Source organism: Fundulus heteroclitus, unplaced genomic scaffold (assembly GCF_011125445.2).
Source record: "Fundulus heteroclitus isolate FHET01 unplaced genomic scaffold, MU-UCD_Fhet_4.1 scaffold_413, whole genome shotgun sequence".
Lineage (NCBI taxonomy): Eukaryota > Metazoa > Chordata > Actinopteri > Cyprinodontiformes > Fundulidae > Fundulus > Fundulus heteroclitus.
In genome coordinates this window covers 58,116-81,357 of record NW_023396828.1, presented here as the reverse complement: position 1 = coordinate 81,357, position 23,242 = coordinate 58,116, and the positions used below count along the sequence as shown (strand labels likewise).

The window sequence follows — 23,242 nt, the reverse complement described above, 5'->3', positions numbered from 1 at the left end:
ATAACGTAACAAGATGGAGCTGTAATTATTTTCATTCATATTTATCATACCTTGAGAACCCCAACTTGGCCCATTCTTCAGTAAATATAAAGTAAATTCTCTATCAACAAGCAGAAATTAACTCAACGTGACCCTAACTAAAACCACATTCTTAATAAGACTTTTAAACAACAGAGACAATTTGTGAACAAATATGCAATAAAAGTAAACCTGAGAAACTAAATTAAATATAAAAAATAATTAACTCTAAAGAGCAGTCAAGCTAACTACTTATTTCCTGAGTGCAATTCTCCTCCATGACTGTCCTTAAGACACATTATAATTGTTTGTCTTCCGGGCAAAGTTGATAACTCTTAGCTGATGGGTAGAATTTTAATAACTATGGACCATGATAGCAAAGCCATTTCTTTCAGAGTGACTAACATGGTCTGAAATGACTAAGTCAAGATGAATAAAACATCTTGCAAATGTTAAGAAAGATGACGATGCAGTCTTGTGCGTGTCCTGAGCTTCTTTGTATTTCAAAAGAGAAAGTCTTAGCTTCGAGTAGTTTAGAACAAGTAGGGATTTAAAAGCAGGTGAAGATTTCAGCTGTTTATTAGGCATAGATTGTTCCAAAAAGGAAGATTTGTAAATGGTGTAAACAGCTTTTCTTTAACATTCCCGTCTTTGATTTGATGTATTTGCATAAGCTACATAAACACCTGAATTCTGAACTACAAAGAAGGATCAACACACCGTGGGTATCTTTGCGTCATTGAGGTTGGTAACACTCCACTCTTTGCATTGCAAAAATAATACATTTTGGATAAGGCGACAAATTACAATCATGAGTAAGAAGAGCTAACAAAATGGAGATGTGCTTCTGGAAGGAGTGTCATGAGATCTTGTCCCATAAACTCTCTTGATGTTAAAGCTATAGTTGGTAATCCTGCTCAGAAGCGCTTGTTATACTGGGTAAAATCTTCCTTCCATCCAGAAATTAGTGAGTGATTTTATAGTCCAATCTAAGTGATGCAGAATCTAAAAGTAGATAAGTCTAAATGTTCGGTTGTTCATTACACACGTCCCCCAGCATACTACAAAAATGGCTGAACAAAGTAGAGTGGAACATTCTGCGACTTGGAGAGGGTTCGGGGTGTGAGGTGCCTTCTTTAGAGACCACAACACCGTATATATTGTAAATTTGTCTTCTTGTTTATAGTGTGGTCATATGTGTCCTCTATACTGCAGACTATGTTGAGTTTTATGACTGCATTATTGTATTATTGTATAAGTAAGCTTATTTTGAGCATTGTACAATCCAGAGTCAAATTCCTCGTATGTGCACACATATCTGGCAAACAAAGCTACGTCTGAGACTGATTTTTTCTTATGTCGTAAATTTGCTCTTTGCTCCTTATACACCCGAATTTCCCCACTGTGGTGCAGTAAAGCATCTTTCCATTTTATTTCTAATCTAGTCTAATTGTTCTTGCAATAGTGGCTGCTGACACAGCTTCTGACATTGAGTTCTTGCTTGGTCTCCAATCCACTGTAAACTACAGACTACAGCAGGACTTCTCTGATCTCTGTGTACTCTGCTCTGATAGCACCATCAAACGCAGCAGTTTCTGTCAGGGACTTAATGTGTATCGTTGCTGGTGGAAATTATAATTAGGTCCAATAGGTAACGTTTGGAGGCTGGTAAACGTGAATGGTTGCGCTGCTTCATAATATGCTCCAGATTTGACGTTTTTACTTTACACAAGATCTAGGCTGAAGGTTGTGAATTAATTGTGGGTAAAGCAGTAGAACTTCAATTGTTAAACAAGGTTCCACCCATAGCATTTGAAACTCAATTTTTAACATGTCACAAAAGCAGAAGCCTGAGACATAAACAATTTAAATCACCTAGCACATAAAAAGTTGAAAGTGCCACAACTGAATAAATTTAAAAGACCCCACATTGATATGTGAATGACCTTCAGACACATGCATCAATTAAATACATATTTTGACTTGGTCATGTAGTAGTAGGGACGTCTGGTCTGGTGTTGTATTTAGCTGTGACACCATCATGGGGGGCCGGAGCGTCTGCCATTACCCTCTCTTACATAGAAAGGATTCCTGGATCAATGTGTGCTTCTGTGCTTTTTGTGTCTCTGCTGTCTTCTCTAACCCCGAGTTGTTCATGTCAGATGGCCATTCACACTTAGCCTGGTTCTGTTCAAAGTTTTTTCCTGTTAAATGGGAGTTTTCCTCTCCACCGTTGCCAAATGCATGTTCAGTATGAGAGATTGCTGCAAAGCCATCGAGAATGCTGATGACTGTCCACCGTGGCTACACACTCTATCAGGAGGTATCAATGCTGCTCGTCAAAGACTCTGTTCAATATGCTGACCAATCTGTCTGTTTGATTTGAATTTGACTTTGTAAAGTTCCTTGAGATGACGTGTTGTCAATTGGCGCTATATAGATAAAATTTAATCAAATTAAATGTGCTGAAGTCATTCCTGAATTTATTTCATCTCTCCACATTACAAATTGAAACCACTAAGAGGGGCTAACACTAGCAATGGAAAGTTGATTACCTCTTCTAACTGTGTTAGTCTGTGGCTGAGTTATAGTAAATAAATGGTAAATGTCTTGTACTTGTATCGTGCTTTATCAAGTCCGAATGACCTCAAAGCACTTTACAATACAGTCAGTCATTCACCCATTCACTCACACATTCACACCCTGACAATGTTGAGCTATGTTTGTAGCTTGTCCTGGGTCAGACTGACAAAAGTGAGGCTGCCATACATCGCCGCCACCGGGCCCTCAGACCACTGCCAGCAAGCAATTTGGGTAAAGTGTCTTGCGCAAGTGTCTTGCGCAAGTGTCTTGCCCAAGGACACAACAACTGAGACAGTCGGAGCAGGCAGTCAAACCAGCAACCCACCAGTTACAGGGCGAACTCCCTAAGTTGTGCAGGTTAACCCGTCAAATGTTAGGGCTTATTTTTTGAGACACAGTTAGCAAATATTGCACGGCATACTTTCGCAAAAGAAGCAAAAAAGGAAAAGAAAATACATTTTAGGTTTTCCAATTGAATTCAAATCAAATTATGACACAAAAACAAACAATACACAACTGTAATTATTATTTATTTATTTATTTATTTTAGATTTGTGTCACTTTAAACTATCAGCAGGGGTATAATCTAGAACAGGGGGGTCAAACTCCAGTCCTCGAGGTCCGGTATCCTGGAACAATCGGATGTGTCGCTGGTCCAACACACCTGAATATAAATGACTGAATTAGCTCCTCAGTAAGCAGTCAAGTTCTCCAGAGTACTGCTAATGACCCTGATTATTCACTCTGGTGTGTTGGACCAGGGATATATATATATATATATATATATATATATATATATATATATATATATATATATATATATATATATATATATATATATATATATATATTAGGGCTGGGCAAGTTAACGCGTTAATTTCGCGTTAACTCATTAGACTATTAACGGCGATATTTTCTTTAACGCGCGTTAACGCATGTTGGTCACATGCTTTTATTTTGTGAAGGTCTGTTGCTGCGGTGTAGGGGTTTGAATCAGAACAGTAGGTGGCGATAATGCGCCAATAACCTCGCTGTCAGCCCAGCCTCAGATTCAAAGAGGAAGAAAGGTGCTGGCCGGAAAAAAACACAGCTGACATGCGGAAGGCGGTGTTTCCCGCAGGTACCGCGAGCGAGCTTAGGCGAGGCGAGGCGGTGAGTTGGCGGCCGGAACAAGTTTTGTGCGGAGCGGAGCGGGGGGGGGTCTGCATCGACGCCGTCGGTGAAGTCGCTTCTCGTTTCAAAGTATCCATGTATTTTTGCCTGTTTTCCCCCTGCCATTCACTATATGCGCGCGAGAAAGCAACAACAAAAAACCGCGTGTCAACGTCAAATAAACGCAAGCATATCGAGTTAGCAAGCATTTCAGTTTAAAGTTCTTCCAGCATGGAATATGACAGAAACAAGTTAGTTGGAACCACTGCCAAGTTAAACTTTGGTATTGAACATAAAATGATAATGCTGCTCCTTGCGGTTACCTCAGAAATTGCCTGTTTTTGGTAGATTTTTTCCCCATAAAGAGAATTCCCTGTCAGTGGCAATAAGCTTTAATTTATTATTATTGCTATTTTTTGTTTTACATGTTTAAGTTGAGCTTTACACTAAATATGTGTTACTGATAAGTGCTACAAATGTTACAACACTTTTGTTCATATGGCAGCAGAACATTAAAATAAAAGTGCTCTTTACACTACTTTTGAATTCATTCTTGGAGTTTGTAAATACAATGCGATTAATCGCGATTAATCGCGATTAATCACTGCGATTAATCGCGATTAAATATTTTAATCGTTGCCCAGCCCTAATATATATATATATATATATATAAAAGTTGCAGGACACTGGCCCTCGAGGACTGGAGTTTGAGAGAACCTGTTCTGTCCAGGAAAGCTAAGAAATTCAAAGATTGGAGCAGATAGCTGGGCGAAGAAGGGAAGAGGAGAGTAAGGGAGTACCAATCATGTTTTGAAAAGATAAATATGAAGCTATTAGTTACACAGTGTCATGGGTGGGGGGCCCATCTCAGGTTATCATGTCCTGAGCCCAGGTAAGGATGTCAGCTGGCCTGTTTTTGCTTTTGATTGTCTGGCAAAAATCCAACCTAGGTGTGGCTGGTTAAACTTAAATCAAAAACAGGTGACAATTGAAGTCAACTCTTGATTTTACAGGGAAATAAATTATATCCTCACCTATGGCAATGTTGGTTACAATAATGTTTCCCCCCAAACTTCCTTGGATTATTTTTGTCAAATGTTAATATTTCTTTGATGATTTGAAGGATATGTGACAAAAAAAGAAAAATCAAAAGAAATGTGTAAGGAGTTGTATACTTTTTCATGACACTGTATACACAAGATAAAAAGATTGAGTCACGCTGTAAATCCCACAGTCACATTGGGATTATTCTATCCATTTTGGATATATTATGCAGTTTATGGATTGCCTTATGTTGCCCCTTATTTTTACATATAATCTTAATTTGATGCTGTATCTCAGAGGCGCTGACACAAGTAATTGCATTGAAATTAATGCAGGCTATTTCAATGTAATATGACAGTAGACTAAAATTATACATTCTCAACATGATTGCTACTCCCACAGTACAGCTAGGATATGGAAAAATGGTGCTGTGACTGAAACCTTTGATTGGATGCCGCTCAGCTAGCAGCAAGGCTGTGCTGACAGAGATGACAGGGCGTTTTGATCATGGATGAATGTGACACTTACTGGTACAACTAACATTTTGAAATCATGCATCCAAATGCACGAAGACATACTCTAATTGGGACAAAGGCTGGAACCCGAGTAAATCATGTTGCATTTAGTGGGGTGGGAAATTCACGCTAAATGCAGGAACACGGTGCTGCACGGAGTTTTTCAGAAAATAAAGAAATCAACAGAGTAAGGTGAAAAAGGGAAAATCAATGTAAGAGTTCCAGTTTTACCTTTTGGCTTGACTTCCAGTGCTTTCTAGAATTTAAAATCAATAGCAGACTCTGATTAAGTTGGTCCCGGTAGAGCCCGTGTCATTGGATTTTTCATGCATTGCACTCCATTGTGTCTGCTGAAAGAGCAGATCACTCAGTCAAACACAAGTAACAAGACCATCATCAAAATGTGTTATAAAATGTTCCCATTGCAAAAGTTCACACCTGGATTACTGGTGACAAACTACTGTTTTTTTTTTAAAGGGTCATGACTTCATTCATCTTCACAATATCAAATTCTTAGACCAGTAAAACCTGCTTAATTCTACATTGAAGGGAGGTTATTTTAAAATCAATTTAATTAATTAATTAATGAAACAGTTACTGTATTTGTTAAAACACAACATTAGCATTTTTAGGCTTTTTTGCACTAAGGATACCCTAAAAATGTAGATGAACCTATTGCAAAATATTGTAAATCAAACTTTTATAGGACTGTCCTACGCAGATCACAGATTTCTGAAAAGGGGTTTACTTGTGAAACCATTTTTTTTTACCAAACATCTGGGTTCCCCTTCTCAGCCTTCTTCCCTCATCTTAGCTAAATGGAAGACATTAATTTTGACCTATTGGAGCAGCAAGAGTCCTGACATTGAATCTGATGGTGAATCTGTGGTGGGAACTAAATATAATGGCAAGGAATATTTCAAAATACCGGATGAAGCAAGTAAAAGCTGGTCAGCAACTATGGGAAGGGTTTGATTTCTCTAATGCCAATAAACATGTTTCCATGGATTTCATCGAAGGGCATATTTGGTTTCTGACAAGCTATTTTTCAATGAAATGTTGAAATGTAAACCCTCCGGCCTGTTCTTGACATGCCCTGTCATCCCTTCTATGGGGAACATGCCCCTAAAAGCTTCACTAAAAGGTGGTCAAACTACCTGAGCTGACTCATTTTGATACAAAGTAGCAGCCACTCTACTCCAAGCTTCCCTGGATAACAGGGCTTCTCACTCTGTCAGCTTAGTCAGCCTACCGACAAAGCTAATTAGGAGCCACCGTATGTCCTCAACAGAATTGACATCTTATCATTGAGTGGCTTGAGATGCCATATTATTTTGGGGTCTATGTGGTCTGAGGACTTTGGCCCCTGGTAGCCCCCCTCCCCCTCCCCATTGGTCAAAGGTGAGAGGTCAGACACAAGAGTATTTTGAAGATCTCAACAATGGAAACACAATTTCTGTTCAACCTCTGCCAGATTTGGAAGCCCAGGAAACCCAGGGCTGGTTGAGAGGCTCATCGGTGAGCATCAGGGGGGTTCGGCTCCTGAGACCTTGCCAGGTGTAGGCCAAAATAGCAAAAAGAGGGAGCCTCCATGTAGGCGCACGTTAGAGAGACAAGGAGATTGTGGGCCATGGAAGTTTGGTAGCAGGCAAGGTCGGGTGTTTTTCCATCTATGCAATGTCCCTGCAGGATTGCAGCGCAGCTGGTACCTATCATCAATCAATCAATCAAGCAAGCTTTATTAATCGAGCAGTTTGCACACTTAAACTGACCAATATGCTGTGCAGGTAGATTAAATGAAATAAACAAAACTCCAAATGAGCAATAAAATGCAACATATACAGTGCAACTGATAGAACAAGAGCAGTTATAACAATGAAAAGATTAGAAAATAATCTATTAATAGAAACAGTCTGAGACTTCTGCCCAGCTGAAATAAAAAGCCAGATGATGTTATATGCTTAGGTGTCAGGTTATGGTACTCACTTGTATTTGTGTTCTCTCCATTTCCTCATTGTATTGTCTCTCTGTTAATGGCCACATTCAGGGTTCATGTACATGTAAAAGCAGATGACCAAATACATTTGGCAATATACTTAATATACAGCTGAAAGTATTGGTTTCATAAATCTTAAATTGAAAAAACATACACACTTTCTTCGGCCTAAATTTGTTTTTTATTTGCAATTATGCAATTTTTTTCTCAATATTTTTTATTAGTTAGTCTTTGACATACCAGGATGTATACATAACTCTATAGTTCTTTGTTTGTCCGATTACATCATCTTAAATCTTAAATTAAATGTTACGATTAGTTACTCAGTCCTTGAGAAGCCTACTTACAAAATGCTTTTTCACTATTACTTGAGTAATTTCTTGGTTGCTACTCATTACTTTTACTTAAGTAAAAATATGCTGCAGTAGTGCTAGTAATACTTGAGTACAATTTTGAATACCCAACCCACCTCGGGTCATTACATCTTAGTACATGAAATTATAACAGGCACTGTGAACATAAAAATGTGTTAGGTAAACAACATAAACAGTACTCAGAAAAATTATGTGTAGTTGTAAGATCAGGAGAGGAATAAGGTTCCAAGCAACATACAAAACACAGTAAAAGAATGAATAAAATAAAATAATTGACATCTATATTGATAAAACTTTGCTAACAGTACTGAAGCCATAGATTACTGGAAGATGATTCATATGAGTTAAAAGCAGAGGTTACATCCAGATTCAATTACATGAATGAGCAATAAAAGACTTTGGACATTATTAAAACCTCTTCCTCATGAATTTATTTTTGTCATTAAGTCTGTCTCACAACTCTGCACTTCTTATCACACTCCTCTGTAGGAAGTACACCAAGGGTTCACCTCAGTACAGACGTTATGCTTTTTCTAAGTTACCTGTCAGCGTATAATTTTCCACTTTGAAGCGTCTTGTAGAAAAGGTGATGTTCTTCTTTGTTAATGCTAATAAAACTGAGGCAACATGTAAGAGACTCATCTACCGATAAATAGGCAGTCGTATATTTTGCTTAATAGCAATTTACTAATCTTGAGAATACTGCTGGAATCAAGCGTATTATTGTGGATACATTGTTCAAGTTTAACTTCATGGCTCATCAAACCAAAACAGAAGCATTGCCAGGCCAAGAGACCATGAAACTGAGAGGAATGTGTTTAATTCAGTGAATCAATATCATCAGATCCACCCGGCAGAAATCTGTGGAGTATAAATATTAATGTGGGTAGATGATAATGTCCTTGGTGTCATTTAAGTTCTGGCCCATAGCCAGCTGTTTGGAGCACTTAAGCTCCTTTCAGAAAGGCTTTCTGTTAATCCAGCTGCAACATGAAATATCGGTGGTGTCTTTAAGTCATCTTTTTCTGTATCACACTTTTGATAGAGACTGGGGGACTTTTGAAACATACCATGCTATGAAATTTTGTTTTTTTACATCCTTGCAGATTTCTTTTGCTTTTGTTTACGTGTCAAACTCAAAAGTTACACTTGAATGGTGATGCAAGACCATTTTAAAGGAAAAAAATCTATCCAAACCAACCTGGGCCTGTGTGAAGAAGTAATTGCCACCTAAACCTAGTAACGGCTTGTCTCAGCCATGGAAACAACAGTTGCCATCAGTCTCTTACATCACTATGGAGAAGCTTTGAACCGCTTCTTTTTGTAGAGTGATTATAATGCAGCCCCACAGGAAGGTTTTTTGTGAGCATGAATATGGGTGAATGGAAGGATGGGCGGACGGACAGACCTAACTCGTAATTTCCAAAACGTTCCACTTTCATCTCATCGGTCCTCAAAATATTTTCCCGAAGCCTTGGGAGTGATCAAAATGTTTTTGACAAACCTGAGAGGGGCCTTTGTGTAATTTTTTATAAACTATGGATTTGGCCTTTGGACTCGGCCATACATACCTTTTCTGCTTCAGTCTCATTCTTATTGAATGATGAACTCCGACTTTAATCCAGCCAAGCGAAGACAGCCGTGCTTTGTTCTTGGCTCCTTTATGAGCCCCTGGATGAGTCATGAATGTGCAATTTTAGTTTGAAAGGCTACTCCTGGGAAGATTCACCATTGTGCTATTTCCTCTATTTTATATTTTCCATGTATTTCTTTTTAAATCACTTTAGCTGCCTTACCAAGATGACTTGCCAAAACCTTTATATACTGCGGCTTTTTTATGCATATGTGTGTCTGTCTGAGCAACACGCAGCAATCGCTGATTAGCAATGACATCATTAGGACTTATAACAAGAAAAAACACAGTTGTCTTCTTAAAGAACTTATCAAACAAACCAATGTCAGATGCATCCAGTCTTTTGCTTTTCTTGAAAGACAATTTAAATTAGCTTAAATTATTATTTAGAGATAAGACATGAAAATACAGTATATTTTGATAAACATGTACCTTAAATGCACCAGTATATAAAAATATGGCTATCCATCTCACAATAACATGTTGTTGCTATGTAGTAGATGGATAATCCTATTCTTTCTTAATTTGGCTGTTCTTTTCTGAGTGTCTGCAGAACAGACGCGTAAAGGTGCCCAGAGAGTCACGTTTAGGGGCTGAACAAACTTTTTTCTATTTATTCTTCCAATTTTCATCTAATAAGATCAGTAAAGCAACTATATGAGCTAATTAGCCTTTGTCAGCAAACAAGTGGCTACAGAAGTCAGTGAAGACGTAATACAACCCCTTACAGCGGTAGTTAGAGTTTTAGTGCGCATTTAGGTCCATGAAAATAGATTAAGTCTTACTGTGTTCCCGCACTAAATCACACTGCCGTTCCTCCAGACTGCTAATAAGCAAAGCATCATTCACAGTTTAATGGACAACACAATCAAATTGAGCCAAAGCGTTAAGCCATGAGCCCATTCTGCTAGATCTGCTGTATTTTTCCCGGGCATATGCAGGGTGATGGATATTCCTTTAGCAATGGCTTAATCTAATTAGCCTCTCATCTAATTTGTTTTAATTGTGTGAAGAAATGCTTATTATCGTGGATGTATGAGTTTTAGTACACGTCGGTTATTTATTCGCTTATCAAAATGTATAACTTTTTTTTAATCACAACATTAAAATTAAGGTTATTCTAACCAAAAACAATGCAAACAAGCCATGAACCATCTATAATAAACTGAATTGAGAAAGAGCTTGAAACTGCAAACTTATGGGGTCGTGCTTAATTAATTATAAGAAAAGCACTTTGATCATGTTTGCAAGGTAATAAAAAAGTCATGAAGAGCAAAAGAAAGCAAAATACTGGGGCCTGAATACACTAACCTATTAATAAGCACTGACTAACAGATACAAGGAGTAATTGTAATTCCATTCAGTCAATCTACAAAGAAATAATTACAGCTGCATGTATAATGTAGAGAGCTCCAAATGTATTGTGATCTCTGAGACTCTGTTCTTGTCAATATATTCATCAGTGGAGGGAGCTTGGCCTCTATTAGCCCTCCAGAAGGATATTATATGGCGAGGTTCAGTGTAACCCTATTCATCAACATTCAATTAACATGCTAATCTTATCGGTCTCAGCAGGACTGGGTGGTTACAAAATTTATCAGCGGATCAAACGGAAAGATTGATCATCCTCAGGAAATTTCTGCCTGATCGTCAGAGACAGCGTAATGTGACTATAATATGCGATATGCAAAGCTGCAGTTCTAATCGGGCTAAAACCACCAATAGAGCTAAACCTTGAATAGTGAGACAGAGAAAAACCCCGGGAGGCAATGATGATGAGCCTCTATGATTCAGAAAGCAGCGTTTAGAGCTCTGTTTCCACATTGAACAACTGCTTACTGCTCCATCTGGAGCGATTTGATAGATGTTCTCTCTCTATTGGCTTCTCGAATATCCGTCACATCGCAGCTCTGACCTGAGCCCAGCCCAAGCTCCACTGAGGTGCTGCTGCACTCCACTCTTCTCACAACTATTGTTGCAGGGAGCGGCAACACAAACGAATGAATTTTACAGCGCAGCGGAGCGCGTGCCACACTCGCCGTGGAAGCAATACGAAACAGCTTTACCCACAGAAACAATCAATCTAATATTGGAGCCACAGACAGATTGATCACTCCTCATAAAAAAAAAAAAAAACTGAGTCCAGGTATGAGTAAGAACAGCTTAAAATGATGAGCTGTAATGATGTGATCCACAGATGGAGCAGTTTAGCTCGGAGCGTTTTTATGCACAGATTTTCCACAGCTTGGACAGGAAAACAAGATCGTAACAATGGTGAGATAGTCTTTTGAAGTTTTGGTGGAACTCTACATTTCCAGCTTATAATATCCAAGAGTCTGCCTTTCACTGTTTCACTGTTAAATAATATTTTTTTTTTTAAAACAAGTAAAAAATAAAATACGATCATTAAGCCCACTGTTGAATGCAGAAAGAACTAATTATGAGTTTAAGGGTATTCTTTCTCTATTCATTGTGTAAATATAAAATGTCATTCATTCATAACTTTTATTCATACAGGTGACCCATTATAAGACACAAGGTCTGGTTTTCAAAAGTAGCCTCTGTAAATCATCATATAATAAAATACAAAGTACTTGCAAACTAATATCCAACCTCATGGGACCAAATACTTAGAAACAATGTTTTAATATTATCACAAACATTAACTCTGATCAAATATCCAGCTCATGTAGAGTGAATGCAAATAAAGAATGAAAAAGAGCTCTTCTATTTTTATAAAGCTGTGCAAACAACACCAGCCCAGGTTTAACTGAAAATGTGCAGCTGCTGTTTACTGCATATCAAATACCTCAGTCAACAATCAAAAACCTTTAAAAATATCAGTTTGGATCTAGCTTTGACTTACGATAAAGTATTTCAGTTCACAAGCTCACTGTTGAGCAGCCACTCTGCAGAGTACAGTGCTGATTAACAGGAGAGCAATCAGCATTTATTAGTGAAATTCACCTGAGTTCATCTAGTTTATGAACTTTATGAACACAACGATTTAATATGATTATTATTTGGGCAAATTAACAACAGTAGGAGAGTTGGCACCAATAGGGATAAGTTGTGGCAAAGTCTGCAGATGTGGCTCTTTCAATCAAACTCCGAGGCAGAGGTGGCTGCAGTACAGTGAATGAGAAGACATACACACACTGGCTTGCTGAGAAAGACAAATAATCCGAATTTAAATAGTGTTGTCTTATTGTAGACCTAGAAATCAAATACTCATTTACTGAGAAATTAGGAAACAAGTTTAAGCCCCACCCTCAGTTTAAGAAAAAAAAATGTGAAGTTCTTCTTTTCTACCTCCAGGAAAATTGTATTAAAAACACACGAAACAGATGACATGCTCGCAAGCCTAAGAGACTGTGAAAATGTGGCTGAGAAATGAAACGTGAAAAGGTGTCCAGATGAAGACGTGTAGTGATGTCTAAATGTGGTTTAGGGTCAATCAGATGGGGGAGCCAACTCCTTGCAATGCCTTTGTTTTGAAGGAGAATGGGCTAAAAAAGTCAAAATTCTCAGGACTGAATATATTTAAGGGGTGGCTAACTTGAAATATGTATCGAGAAAGATGTTCATAGACATCCAATGTTTGGAGGCTGGCTTTAAGCCACCAGCTTTTCACCCCAGATAATCTTGCAGAATATGTTGTTCTGTTGGCGTCTTCCAGCTATGCCCCCAAGCGGGAACTGGAGCCATTTGTGGCCAAGTGTGAAGCAGCCAGTAAGCCAGAATCAGATTCTCTAAACTTGAGGACATTATTTTCAACAGAAATAAGGGGGACTGCTCCCCACACGTCAGAGGTCTGTCTTTGGCTTGAGCGGAGGAAATCAAGTTTCTTGTTGTCTTCTATATGATTTATAATATGATGGGCTGGGAGATGGATATATGGATTTGGGCCTCGTCTGCAGCAGTGGCATCTGTCATGGTGAGGGAAAGGAAATCAAAGCCAAAAAGCAAAGCTCTTGACTTAGAGGTCTGTCTATTTTATGATCCCCGCGTATCACCATGAGATATGGATCATGATTGCAAGAACAAGATTCCAGATACAAGAGAGTGAAATGAGCTTCCTCTGGTGGGTTGCTGGGCTCCAGCACAGCCAGGGACACCCTGTAATACACAGTTTTCCTAAGATTTACAGTAACAGATTGGTGACTGAAAGAAATAATGATGAGAAATCATGGAGTACAGGATTTGACAATCCGGCTAAAGTAAACTGAACACATTATACACAATATCCTGTGAGACGGACAGTAAATGTAAATTTAGTAATTACCATACTAATTGGTGATGGCAATGCACCAATGTGTTGTTCTCGAATCACTAATTAAACCTTAAAGGAGAGAAAGAAAAGGAGGACAAAGAAAACAAACATCCAATCAATCACTGGCTTACAGTTGCATGTGTCTGCCCAGCTTTTTTCATTGGCTATTGGCAACATGTGTTTGCAGGTGTTGTACCTTGCTCATATCCAGATTTGGTCCATGAATTTCTTGTTTGTTTTCCTTGCAGCCTTGATTTGCTTTTTTTACACCAACACAAGGACAGATATTTGCGCCATGCTGTCCTCAGCTAAGGCAAACCGATGCCGACTATTCCAAACTGGGAATTGTAAGTAAAAACCTGGCCAAAAAAATAATTAAAATGTATTATTTCCTCACCTTTATAGATAGGCTGAATAGCTCCAACATCCAGGAAAGGTTCAACGTGGAGTTGCTGCATATCCACATCTAAAGGACCTCACATGGTTCAGGGATATGATCAGGATGCCTACAGAGGGTCTCCCAAATAGATTTTCCAGGCACCTTGTACTGGGAGGAGACTGTGAGGCAGACCCACATCATTTTGGGAGTATATTTCCCTTCTGTCCCAGTAAGATCAACAGAATGTGCTGAAAAAAGTTGCTGGGACCAGGTCTGGTTTCCCTCTTAGATTTGTTACCTTAGTAAGTTGCAGTGTGGATGGATGAATGGATGGATTTTAAGAAGATTTGTTGGCAGTGAAGACAGTTGGTGTATGCATTGGCTCACAGCAGCAAAGTCATGGTACACCAGATTTGTAAGCAGCTCTGAAAGCTTTACATATGTCTGCCATAGACAACACAATAGTTATTTCTGAAGTGTTGAAATGGTGGAATCAAATGCCATCAGCGGTATTAGTAAAACAATGCAGTAACAATATTTTAATCTGTGGAGACTTCTTTAAGAATGCCGTTCTTGATTCTATAATGTTCAATTTTTACCAGAAGAGCTGCCAAATGGGCTAGATGGAAACAATGGGGGCCATATATGGGACCTAAACCCCCCCGCTGTCCTGTTCCTTTACAGCAGTACTGCAGCTTTGTGTTCCCAGCCCATGGCTCCTGCATTTGCTAAGCCAGACTAATTGAACTGCTGGCCAAGCCACACACTCTACAAGCTCATAAAAAAGTGCCGAACGCAGTGGTGCATATTTAAATCAGCGAGCTCCGCATACGACATGAGGAGGTTTGACACCTTGTAAGATTCAACAGGGTGTGCTGGAAACGTGGGGAGACTTTAACTTAATCTAAAAACAAAACAGCTGTTTTTCAAAAAGGCTTTTGATGATTGTATCTGTTGTTCTTTTTTATCTAATTATTTATGTATTCAAACAAGTAAGAAAGCTTCAAACACTTTCTGTTGTTGACACAATCTTGGACTTTAGCAGCAAAGAACACGATGTGTTTTACAAATGCAGGAGTGTTCTGCAGCTGGATGCCAAATCACACCAAATCCTCTTACAAACCAAATAAAAGACTGACTGAAAGACAGCTGACAATATTTATTTATTGCAGTTTTGAAGGTGCTTGCTTTAGATATGTTAAGACTTAATCACTGTGCTGCACTGCTTTTTTTGTCCCTTAAAAACAGAAAAGCTGGAAAATGGTTTATTGCTCACTTGCCTGCCAACAATGCTAAGGCATTTAGTTATTCTTTCATCACTACCCCCCCCCCCCCCCCCCCACACACACACACACACACACACACACACACACACACAAGCAGAAGCATGGCCATAGCACTAATTTCATAGTCCTTCTCATAGGACTATAAACTCATTTGATTGCTGTCAAATGAGATTGTTCCTCGATGAATCGGACATATGCACATGACTCCTGACTTTATCCATTTGAAGCGGTCTGATGTGAAATCATTAAGTCATCTCCTTAACTTTAGCTAGTCTTCATGTTTTGGTTTAATCCCGAGCTAAAGTGGGTTTTCAGTAATTTACATGAACTATTATTTTTGCAAGTGCAGATGGCAGCTAAAAGCCTGGAGCTAAAAGAAAGGGATTAAATATAATCTCACCATTCTGACTGCTGTTATCCCAGAATGTACGTTGATGTAGATGTTTCTAAAAGAAATAGCTAAAGAGTGGTGATGTGGAGTAATCAGCGGTTTGTGTCTTACCTTTATTGTACAATTGTCAGCATGCTTGGAGTTTGAAAACGTTGAGGATTGTTAGTTGCTAAACACTACCAATGGCTAAGAGCAGAGACGACTCAAGTGTCAGACTTGGTCTCAAAATCAAAGACTTCAGATTTAAGTCTGTGCTCAGAAGACACAAGACCTAACTTAGAATCATTGTATGCAATGTGAGCCTCGAATACAAACATAGCTGATGGGATCAGCAACATTTTTGTAATCTTTAGAAAAGTTGCGTTTGATTTATTATTAGACTTTTGACTGTTCAATGTTGCTTCATAATATGTCTCGCTAACTGAACTAAGTGATTTATGAGTTCAGATTAATAAAAAAGAATGTAAAGAATATTTATTGCCAAGATCTTAGCTGTTAAGTTGGCATCCTCAAAACACTCACTGCATTGTGCCTCGTTGTAAGTTTTCTTATTTGAAATGTACCTTAAAATGAGTATGATTTAAACTGGATAATATGGTTTCCTGATACTATTGGACACAAGAAGGACTTAACTCTCTATTATACTAGTTAATAAAGGAGTGGAAATTTTGAAAACAGGAATTGACACTAAAAAGACATGTACAGAAATGGCATTTTTCTGCATAAAAGCACTTCTTGTTTGTATTACTTATTAAATAAGAAATAAAATGAATAGAACAGATTTTTTGAATGATGTTCTGTGATTTTATGATCAAAAAATATGCCCTTACCTGTGGGCAGAAATATGTCATATCACTATGTGTTTGTAGAGAAGTGAAGAAAATTAGTGGAAGTCAAACAGCTAATCAGATGGACCCCCAGCTGCCTTTAGCTTTCTGAGTCAATGCCAACTAAAAATGTCTAGATGCATGGGATAATAAATATCTATGCCTTTACAAAAGACAATTTAAGTCTGTTGCAATTTTCTTATTTCAACACTAGGAGTAAAAAAACTTGAGACTATACTTGGCCTGGGAGAAAAAGATTTGAGACCTTATAAGGATTTGGCGCAAATGACCTGAGACTTAAAGGTACATATTCACATGACATTTTTAAGATTTAAATGCCAGTAACTCACTCTGGTTGAATCCAACGTTTCTTCTGAAATAACGTTATGTCCTGCTGGTGTAGTATTTGTTATTTTTGGTTTTTTTTATTTGTCATTGCAATTGTACATTCCAACAAAGTTTGTCTTCTGCATTTATTCCATCACCCTTAGGGAGTAGTGGGCAACAATCTGGGGTTAAGGGTCTTTTTTAGGGACCCATAATGGCAATCTGCGGAGTTTGAACCGGGTACTTGCAGACTTCTCAGAACACAAGCGTTCAAACCAATAGGCCACCACTCCCACAAATGGAGGAAAGGATTTGAGACTTGACTTGGGATTTTCCCTTTAATGGCTTGACTTGAACATGCTCTTCAAACACTTAACTTGGAAACTTGACTTGGATTCGTGGAAAAAAATAAAAACGAATGTTGTAAAATACAACAAGCAAAACATGGCTGAAAAAAAAAAAAACAGTGTGGGACCTAAGTGCTTTGGGGCCGTTTGGACAACTTTGAATCAGAATACTTCTCTTAACAGTGTGGCCTGATAACGAGTTAGGCCTACATATTACTACAGGCCTTTGAAAAAAAAAATCACAAAATCACTGCACAAAAAAGTGCAGTGATTCAAAATCCCAGGCATAACTTAAACTCTGATGGTCTGTTATGATTTCTCACATCTCTTGGAGTGCTTGACAAACTATAGTCAGCCCACTTTTCTCTTTAATATTCCAACATTGACCCTTCACAAAGCATGTTAATAAAGCCCACACATTTTTCAACAATGCAAACCTTGGTCTCCTATCTTTCCCGGTAAAAAATAAAAAAAAATAAATGACAGACTGATTGTTGTCTTTACACAAAAAAAATCAACTCAGTTTTCTATGGCCGCCTGTATCAGAGTTGGCCTTTTGGTCTTTACTTTGTATTACGAGGAATAACAGCATCTTCCATTGTCCTTGTTGTCCATCAGCGTGCATAATGAAGCGTAATGGTAGACAATTTGTTTACTAAGCTATTGCCTCTTGAAGACAAGGCAAACTAATCCAATCCCAGCAGTTCATGCAACCCGTATGGTGTTCAGTGTTAGCATAATAAATATGCTTACACCTCTTGCTACACTTGAGCAAACACTTGGATATGGACACAAACCTCCATGTATTTACTCAAGCACAAGCACACATGCACAAGTGCACAGACACGCTGGTACTGCAAAAGAAAGGAACATTTAGAGACCTGATTCCAACCAAACATGCAAGCAAAGGAGAGACTCAAGGTTAAATTATATTCAGCCCTACTTGTTTCGTAACCAATACAATTATTGTGTTTTTTCTGCACACAAAGGTAGTGACATTCAGTCCATTGCAAAAGTATTTTCCCCTTAAACTTATTCACATTTTATCACATTACAATCACATGCTTTTGAATTCAGCCCTCTTTACTCTGCTACCCATTAATAAAATCCAGCTCAACCTTCTTCCCTCAGAGTACATATAGCTGTATTAATTTATGCAGCTGCTCCGAGAAGATTTGTTAGAAAACATCAGCGATCAAATGGCTTCATAAAGACCAATTACCACAACAGATATGTCAAAGATAAGGTTGTAGAGAGACTTGAAGCAGAATTTGGTTATCAAACAATACAGTCTGTTTGTCATGCATCTCAGAAATCTTGCCTTGCTAAAGAGTGGCAAAAAGAAAACCTTTGTAGAAAGACAACCAGTAAAAGTCCTGTTGGCAGTTTATCACAAACAATGTGGGGAATACAGCAAAGCTGTGGACTGAGGTGCTCTGGCCATACAAGACCTAGATGTAACTTTTCTTCTACCACCTAACCTAACACTGCACAATGCTTTGAATACATAATCATCACAGTTAACCATATTGGCAGCATCATGTTGTGGGCATGGAATCTTCAGTAGGATGTAGGGCTGGATGATAATTCAATTACACCATATAAACGCTATATTGATCGATAGTGTGGTTCAATAGAAAAAAAGAGATCAATAAAAAGTTCAATAGAAGAAAATTTTTCCTTCATTTGGCATTCAAGCCTATCATGTAGGTTAATACAGTCAGTATACCTTCACAACCAATCAAAAACACAGACCCAGAAACACTCCTTCACCAAGGTTCAAAGAGCCCAGAGAGCATGTGTTATTTTTTTTTTAAAAACTTACAGTTTTGGTAAAAAGTTGGTTGAATAAAGGATTATGTTTGAATTCAATTTTCTTATTTAAAAATGGGTCATTAAGTAACAGCATAAAATGGCCAGGGCTGCACTTAAAATATACTCTGTTCACAGAGACCATACAAAAATAGACCGGGTGTATCCATCTCCCACAACCTCACTGTAATACGCGATTTGCTTTAATCACAGAATATTTCAACAGAATGCAATGTGGTTTAAGGCTATAGAATGATATAAAATGCTCTAGGGTTATGAATACTTTTGCAAGTATTTTATAAATCTTTTTAAAAGCCTAAGTGGCACATAGCTTTCTAAAAGATGAGCCCTAGCCTCTTCCTTCCTTCTGGTGTATTTTAGGAGTTTAGACATCCTTCATCGTGGTATGCTGGAATCGATTTCCAGATCACATGGATGGAGGAGAGGAGAGATGAAGTAGAATAAAATAGAGAATTGAGAAAACACCGCACATCAGAAATCCATCTCGAGAAACATTTTATTAAGAGTCATATCTCATAAATATATCAATATTAATTTTGCATGATTAGGTTTAGGCAGCCACACAATGAGCTTAAAAGCCACTTGCACCACAATATGTTAAGCTCAGAAGATAACCTGCAGGGATCTTTGCCAGTAACTTCTCCCTTAATTGCAAGGTCAGCCTGGGAAAGTGGCAAGGCCACTGTAGAACACGACGGTTTGGCCTGCAAATTTTCCCAGATGAGCAAAGAATGTTCAGAGCTTTGGACTTATTTAAAACTGATCTCTTTTTAGATTAAAGTTTAGTACTTCTTCTAAATGTGCCACTAAGGTCACCAAATGCCTATGTTGTAAATAGGTTTAGCCTATCTAATAAGACTTATTCTAGTTATGACATGTGCCACAGTCGCACGAGAGTCCTGTTAATTGAAAGAAATATGTAGTTCAGCAAATGTTTTTGACTGGGCCCTACCTCCCTAAATAAAGGCTTGAACTCTTGAAGTCAGAAATGTTTAAATGTTCTATAACAACACAGTTGTGTTGTTTTTAAGGTATTTATGAGCGGTTTTCTTGAAGGGATCTGTATGTTACTGGCGTCACTAGGCCTATTTTAGGGGGGCTGGAGCCCCTCTAAATAAATTGCTGTATTTTTATCTATTTTTTTTTACAAACACTGCCAACAAATTCAACATAATGTGGTCCAAATATAATTCTAAATAAAAAATCACTTTAACTGTGATTATTAAATCAACAATGATCAAATATATGTTGGTGTCCCTTTACTTCATGGTGCACCATTGACTTGAAAATGGAGGAGGTTCTGGTGGGCAGAAACTTTCTTGCTCGGAAAACAGAAACTGGATGTTCACCAGCAGATATGTTGTCTGCTCACATCCTCCTGGATTCAAACATTTCCTTCTCTGAAGGCAACCATCTGAGTTGCCCTAACAGTGTCTATGAGCAGCTGCTCGTGTGAAAGGTCCTTTAGTACGCTGTGTCGGCTGCACTCATGCACCTCACAGTCTTGCAGTCATGTCAATTAAAAAAGATGTGCTTCAGCATCTGAGTCACAACAATGTGATTGACAGATTTAAAGACAGATGGAATTCGTTGATGCTTCCTACCCACCAAGTAACTGGCCATAGCAGTTATGTTATTTGGAAAATGTGTACTTTGTGACAATACAGTTCTTTTTGCATACAATTTTGTATGATTCAATGTGGCTCTTAGTAAACAAGAAGTATTTGTAAAGTATGGGACTGTATATGCAGAGTTTTACTTGTCAATGCTGTAGACATATTTCCTATGTTTGTTGTTCTATTGCAATAAAAATAGAATTATTGTTTAAAGCTTTTATACAGTAAGGTATCTCTGTTAAATGTATCCAAAAATGCAGATTCTCAGTTTTTGTTAGCTGTTTAAGAAATCTTCTGCTCCCCCACTATGTTCATTTTCATCCTGTTAATTTCCTGGAGGCTAAGCCCCCCATATCCTTAAATCCTAATGACGCCCCTGGGGCGGGAAGGGAATTGCCTTTTTAGAAAAAACACAAAAAAAGCCTAAAGGGGATAAATAAAACTGCCTGAAGTCAGTGTTTCTTGTCACTCGAGTAATTTTCAGAAAAGAAAAAAAGTGCAATGCTTTAGTTGCTTTGCTTTTACATCTACATCATGGGAGAAGGCTGCAGCTGTTCTACATGTTTTTGTGTCCAGTGCTCTACATATACGGGGAAACGAATACATCTTATAGAGAGAATATCACCTCTCATGAAATGCATTGAAATATGTAACTTGAATTGAACAATCTAGTGTTAAAATAATGTCTGACTACTGCTGGGGTGCACAGTGCTCTCACTATATAATGGCCCCCACGATCTAGTGACTCATGCTGCATGGCAGCACTGCGCCAAGAAAGAAAATAGAGCAATTTTCTTTTGTACAGTTTTTTTTTTCCTTTTCCCTTCACTGTGCAATCTAACACCAAAAGAGGAAATAGCCTTTAAAATCACTTCCCTAATTGCATTTGATTTGCATATGAATCCTATAGCTCTTGAATATTATAATGAATTAACAATGACATAGGTCTATCTAAGTGCATGTATTGCTTGCATTATTAAAGTGAAAGGTACATGATAAAGTTCCAAATTTCTTTTCTCTAGCTTTTTTTATGTAACTGCTTAGCATCGAGGGAAACTTTTGTGCTAAAAGATTTTGAAATATTACAAAACGTAGCTTATGATTCTTATAAGGGATATACGTAACATGCAGCTTGCAAGACAAGATGATACACAATACTGGGCTCACGAGAATGATACAAGATTTTTGAAATGTTTGGGACTTTGTATCGGGCACTAAGAAATTCTCTGCATAATAACCTTGAGAAACATCATCTAATTGATCAATTTTCAGCAGAATAACAGTTATTACATCTACTGCTGCTAAAGTAATATAACAGTTAAAACGCATTGCTTTAATAAGTAGAGTGGTTACAGCTCTTATACTATAACTGTCTGTGGTTATAGGTTTGATTTTATCAATCTACCTTATGAGTGGAGGCGCTGTTGAGCTCCTGAGGTTGTGGTAAGGTGTATTGCGTCACTTCCTGCTTTCTGTTGCTACAGTGTGGATAGTGATTTGGTATTCCAGACTCTCTAGACTTTATCTTAAATCTCTTTGCTGTGACATCTTTCTGTTTCTAACACATAAGCACATTTAAAATTCCCTGTTGCTGCAATTCACATTTGGGAACTCAGTGTTTGACATGGTTTATTTATTCTCGGCGTGGTAATAGGTCGCTAGGCTAACCTAGCCTTACTTTTACTATGGCTTCCTCCCCTATCCTTCTGTTAGCTTCTCCATCTCTGTCTAAGTCTTCTCCTCTTTCTGTGTCTGATGTTTAGTTATCGCTCTGCCTCCTTTAGTGATAACGGTATGTGAAATAAATGTAGTGTCTTTGTAGCAATAGAGGTGAGGGTGTCAGAATTGGAGGCCTGGCTCCGTGCTGTTGAACAAAAAGCAAATTAGCCGCCCCTTAGCTAGTGCTGAGCCACAGAGATTGGCTTCACGTAATGGTCCCCCAGCAGTACCCGAGCAGCGGGGTAACCAGGGTGACAATAGGAAGGAATGATAGCTCTAGATTCCAGCCACAAGATCACCACCAACCCGCTATGTTTCAAACAGGTTTGCTGTACTCAGCGACACACCCACTAAGAAGCCGACTCTGGTAACTGGCAGATCCATTGTCTGAAACTTGGCATTAGACACACCATGGACCATAGTCAAATGCCTGCCAGGGGCCAGACTGGGAGATGTCAAGTCCTAACTGAAACTGCTGGCTAAGGATAAGTGTAAATACAGAAAGATTGTTATTCACGCTGGCGGTAATGATACCCACTTACGCCAGTCGGAAGTCACTAAAGTTAGTGTTGCTTCGGTGTGTAAGTTTGCTAAAACAATGTTGGACTCTAATTTTCTCTGGTCCCCTGCCTGATCTGACCAGTGATGACATGTTTAGCCGCATGGCATCATTCAACCGCTGGTTGTGATGGTGTCCTGAAAACGACATGGGTTACATTGATAACTGCCAAACTTTCTGGGGAAAACCTGGTCTGATCCGGAGAGATGGCATCCATGGTGCAGTTCTTCTTTCTAGGAATTTGGCCAGATTTAATATTTTTCCACAATGCTGACAACCCAGATTCCAGACCAGGAAGCAGAGCCATAATTTAATACACCTCTCTGCAGCTTCTGTACTGTTAGCCACCCATTAGCCCATTGAGACAGTG

The 23,242-nt window shown here is 38.4% G+C and overlaps 1 protein-coding gene across 1 annotated transcript in view; it reads right to left on the bottom strand.

The window, feature by feature from the left end:
* Positions 1 to 5,598: 5,598 nt before the first annotated feature.
* Positions 5,599 to 23,242, bottom strand: part of LOC118560294 (transmembrane protein 132C-like) — a gene marked incomplete at its 5' end in the record, with an annotated part of 40,825 nt that continues 23,181 nt past the window's right edge. The window contains one exon of the mRNA XM_036131200.1: positions 5,599 to 5,662. Within this exon, the coding sequence (XP_035987093.1) occupies positions 5,599 to 5,662 (64 nt within the window). The remainder of the gene's footprint in view (positions 5,663 to 23,242) is intronic.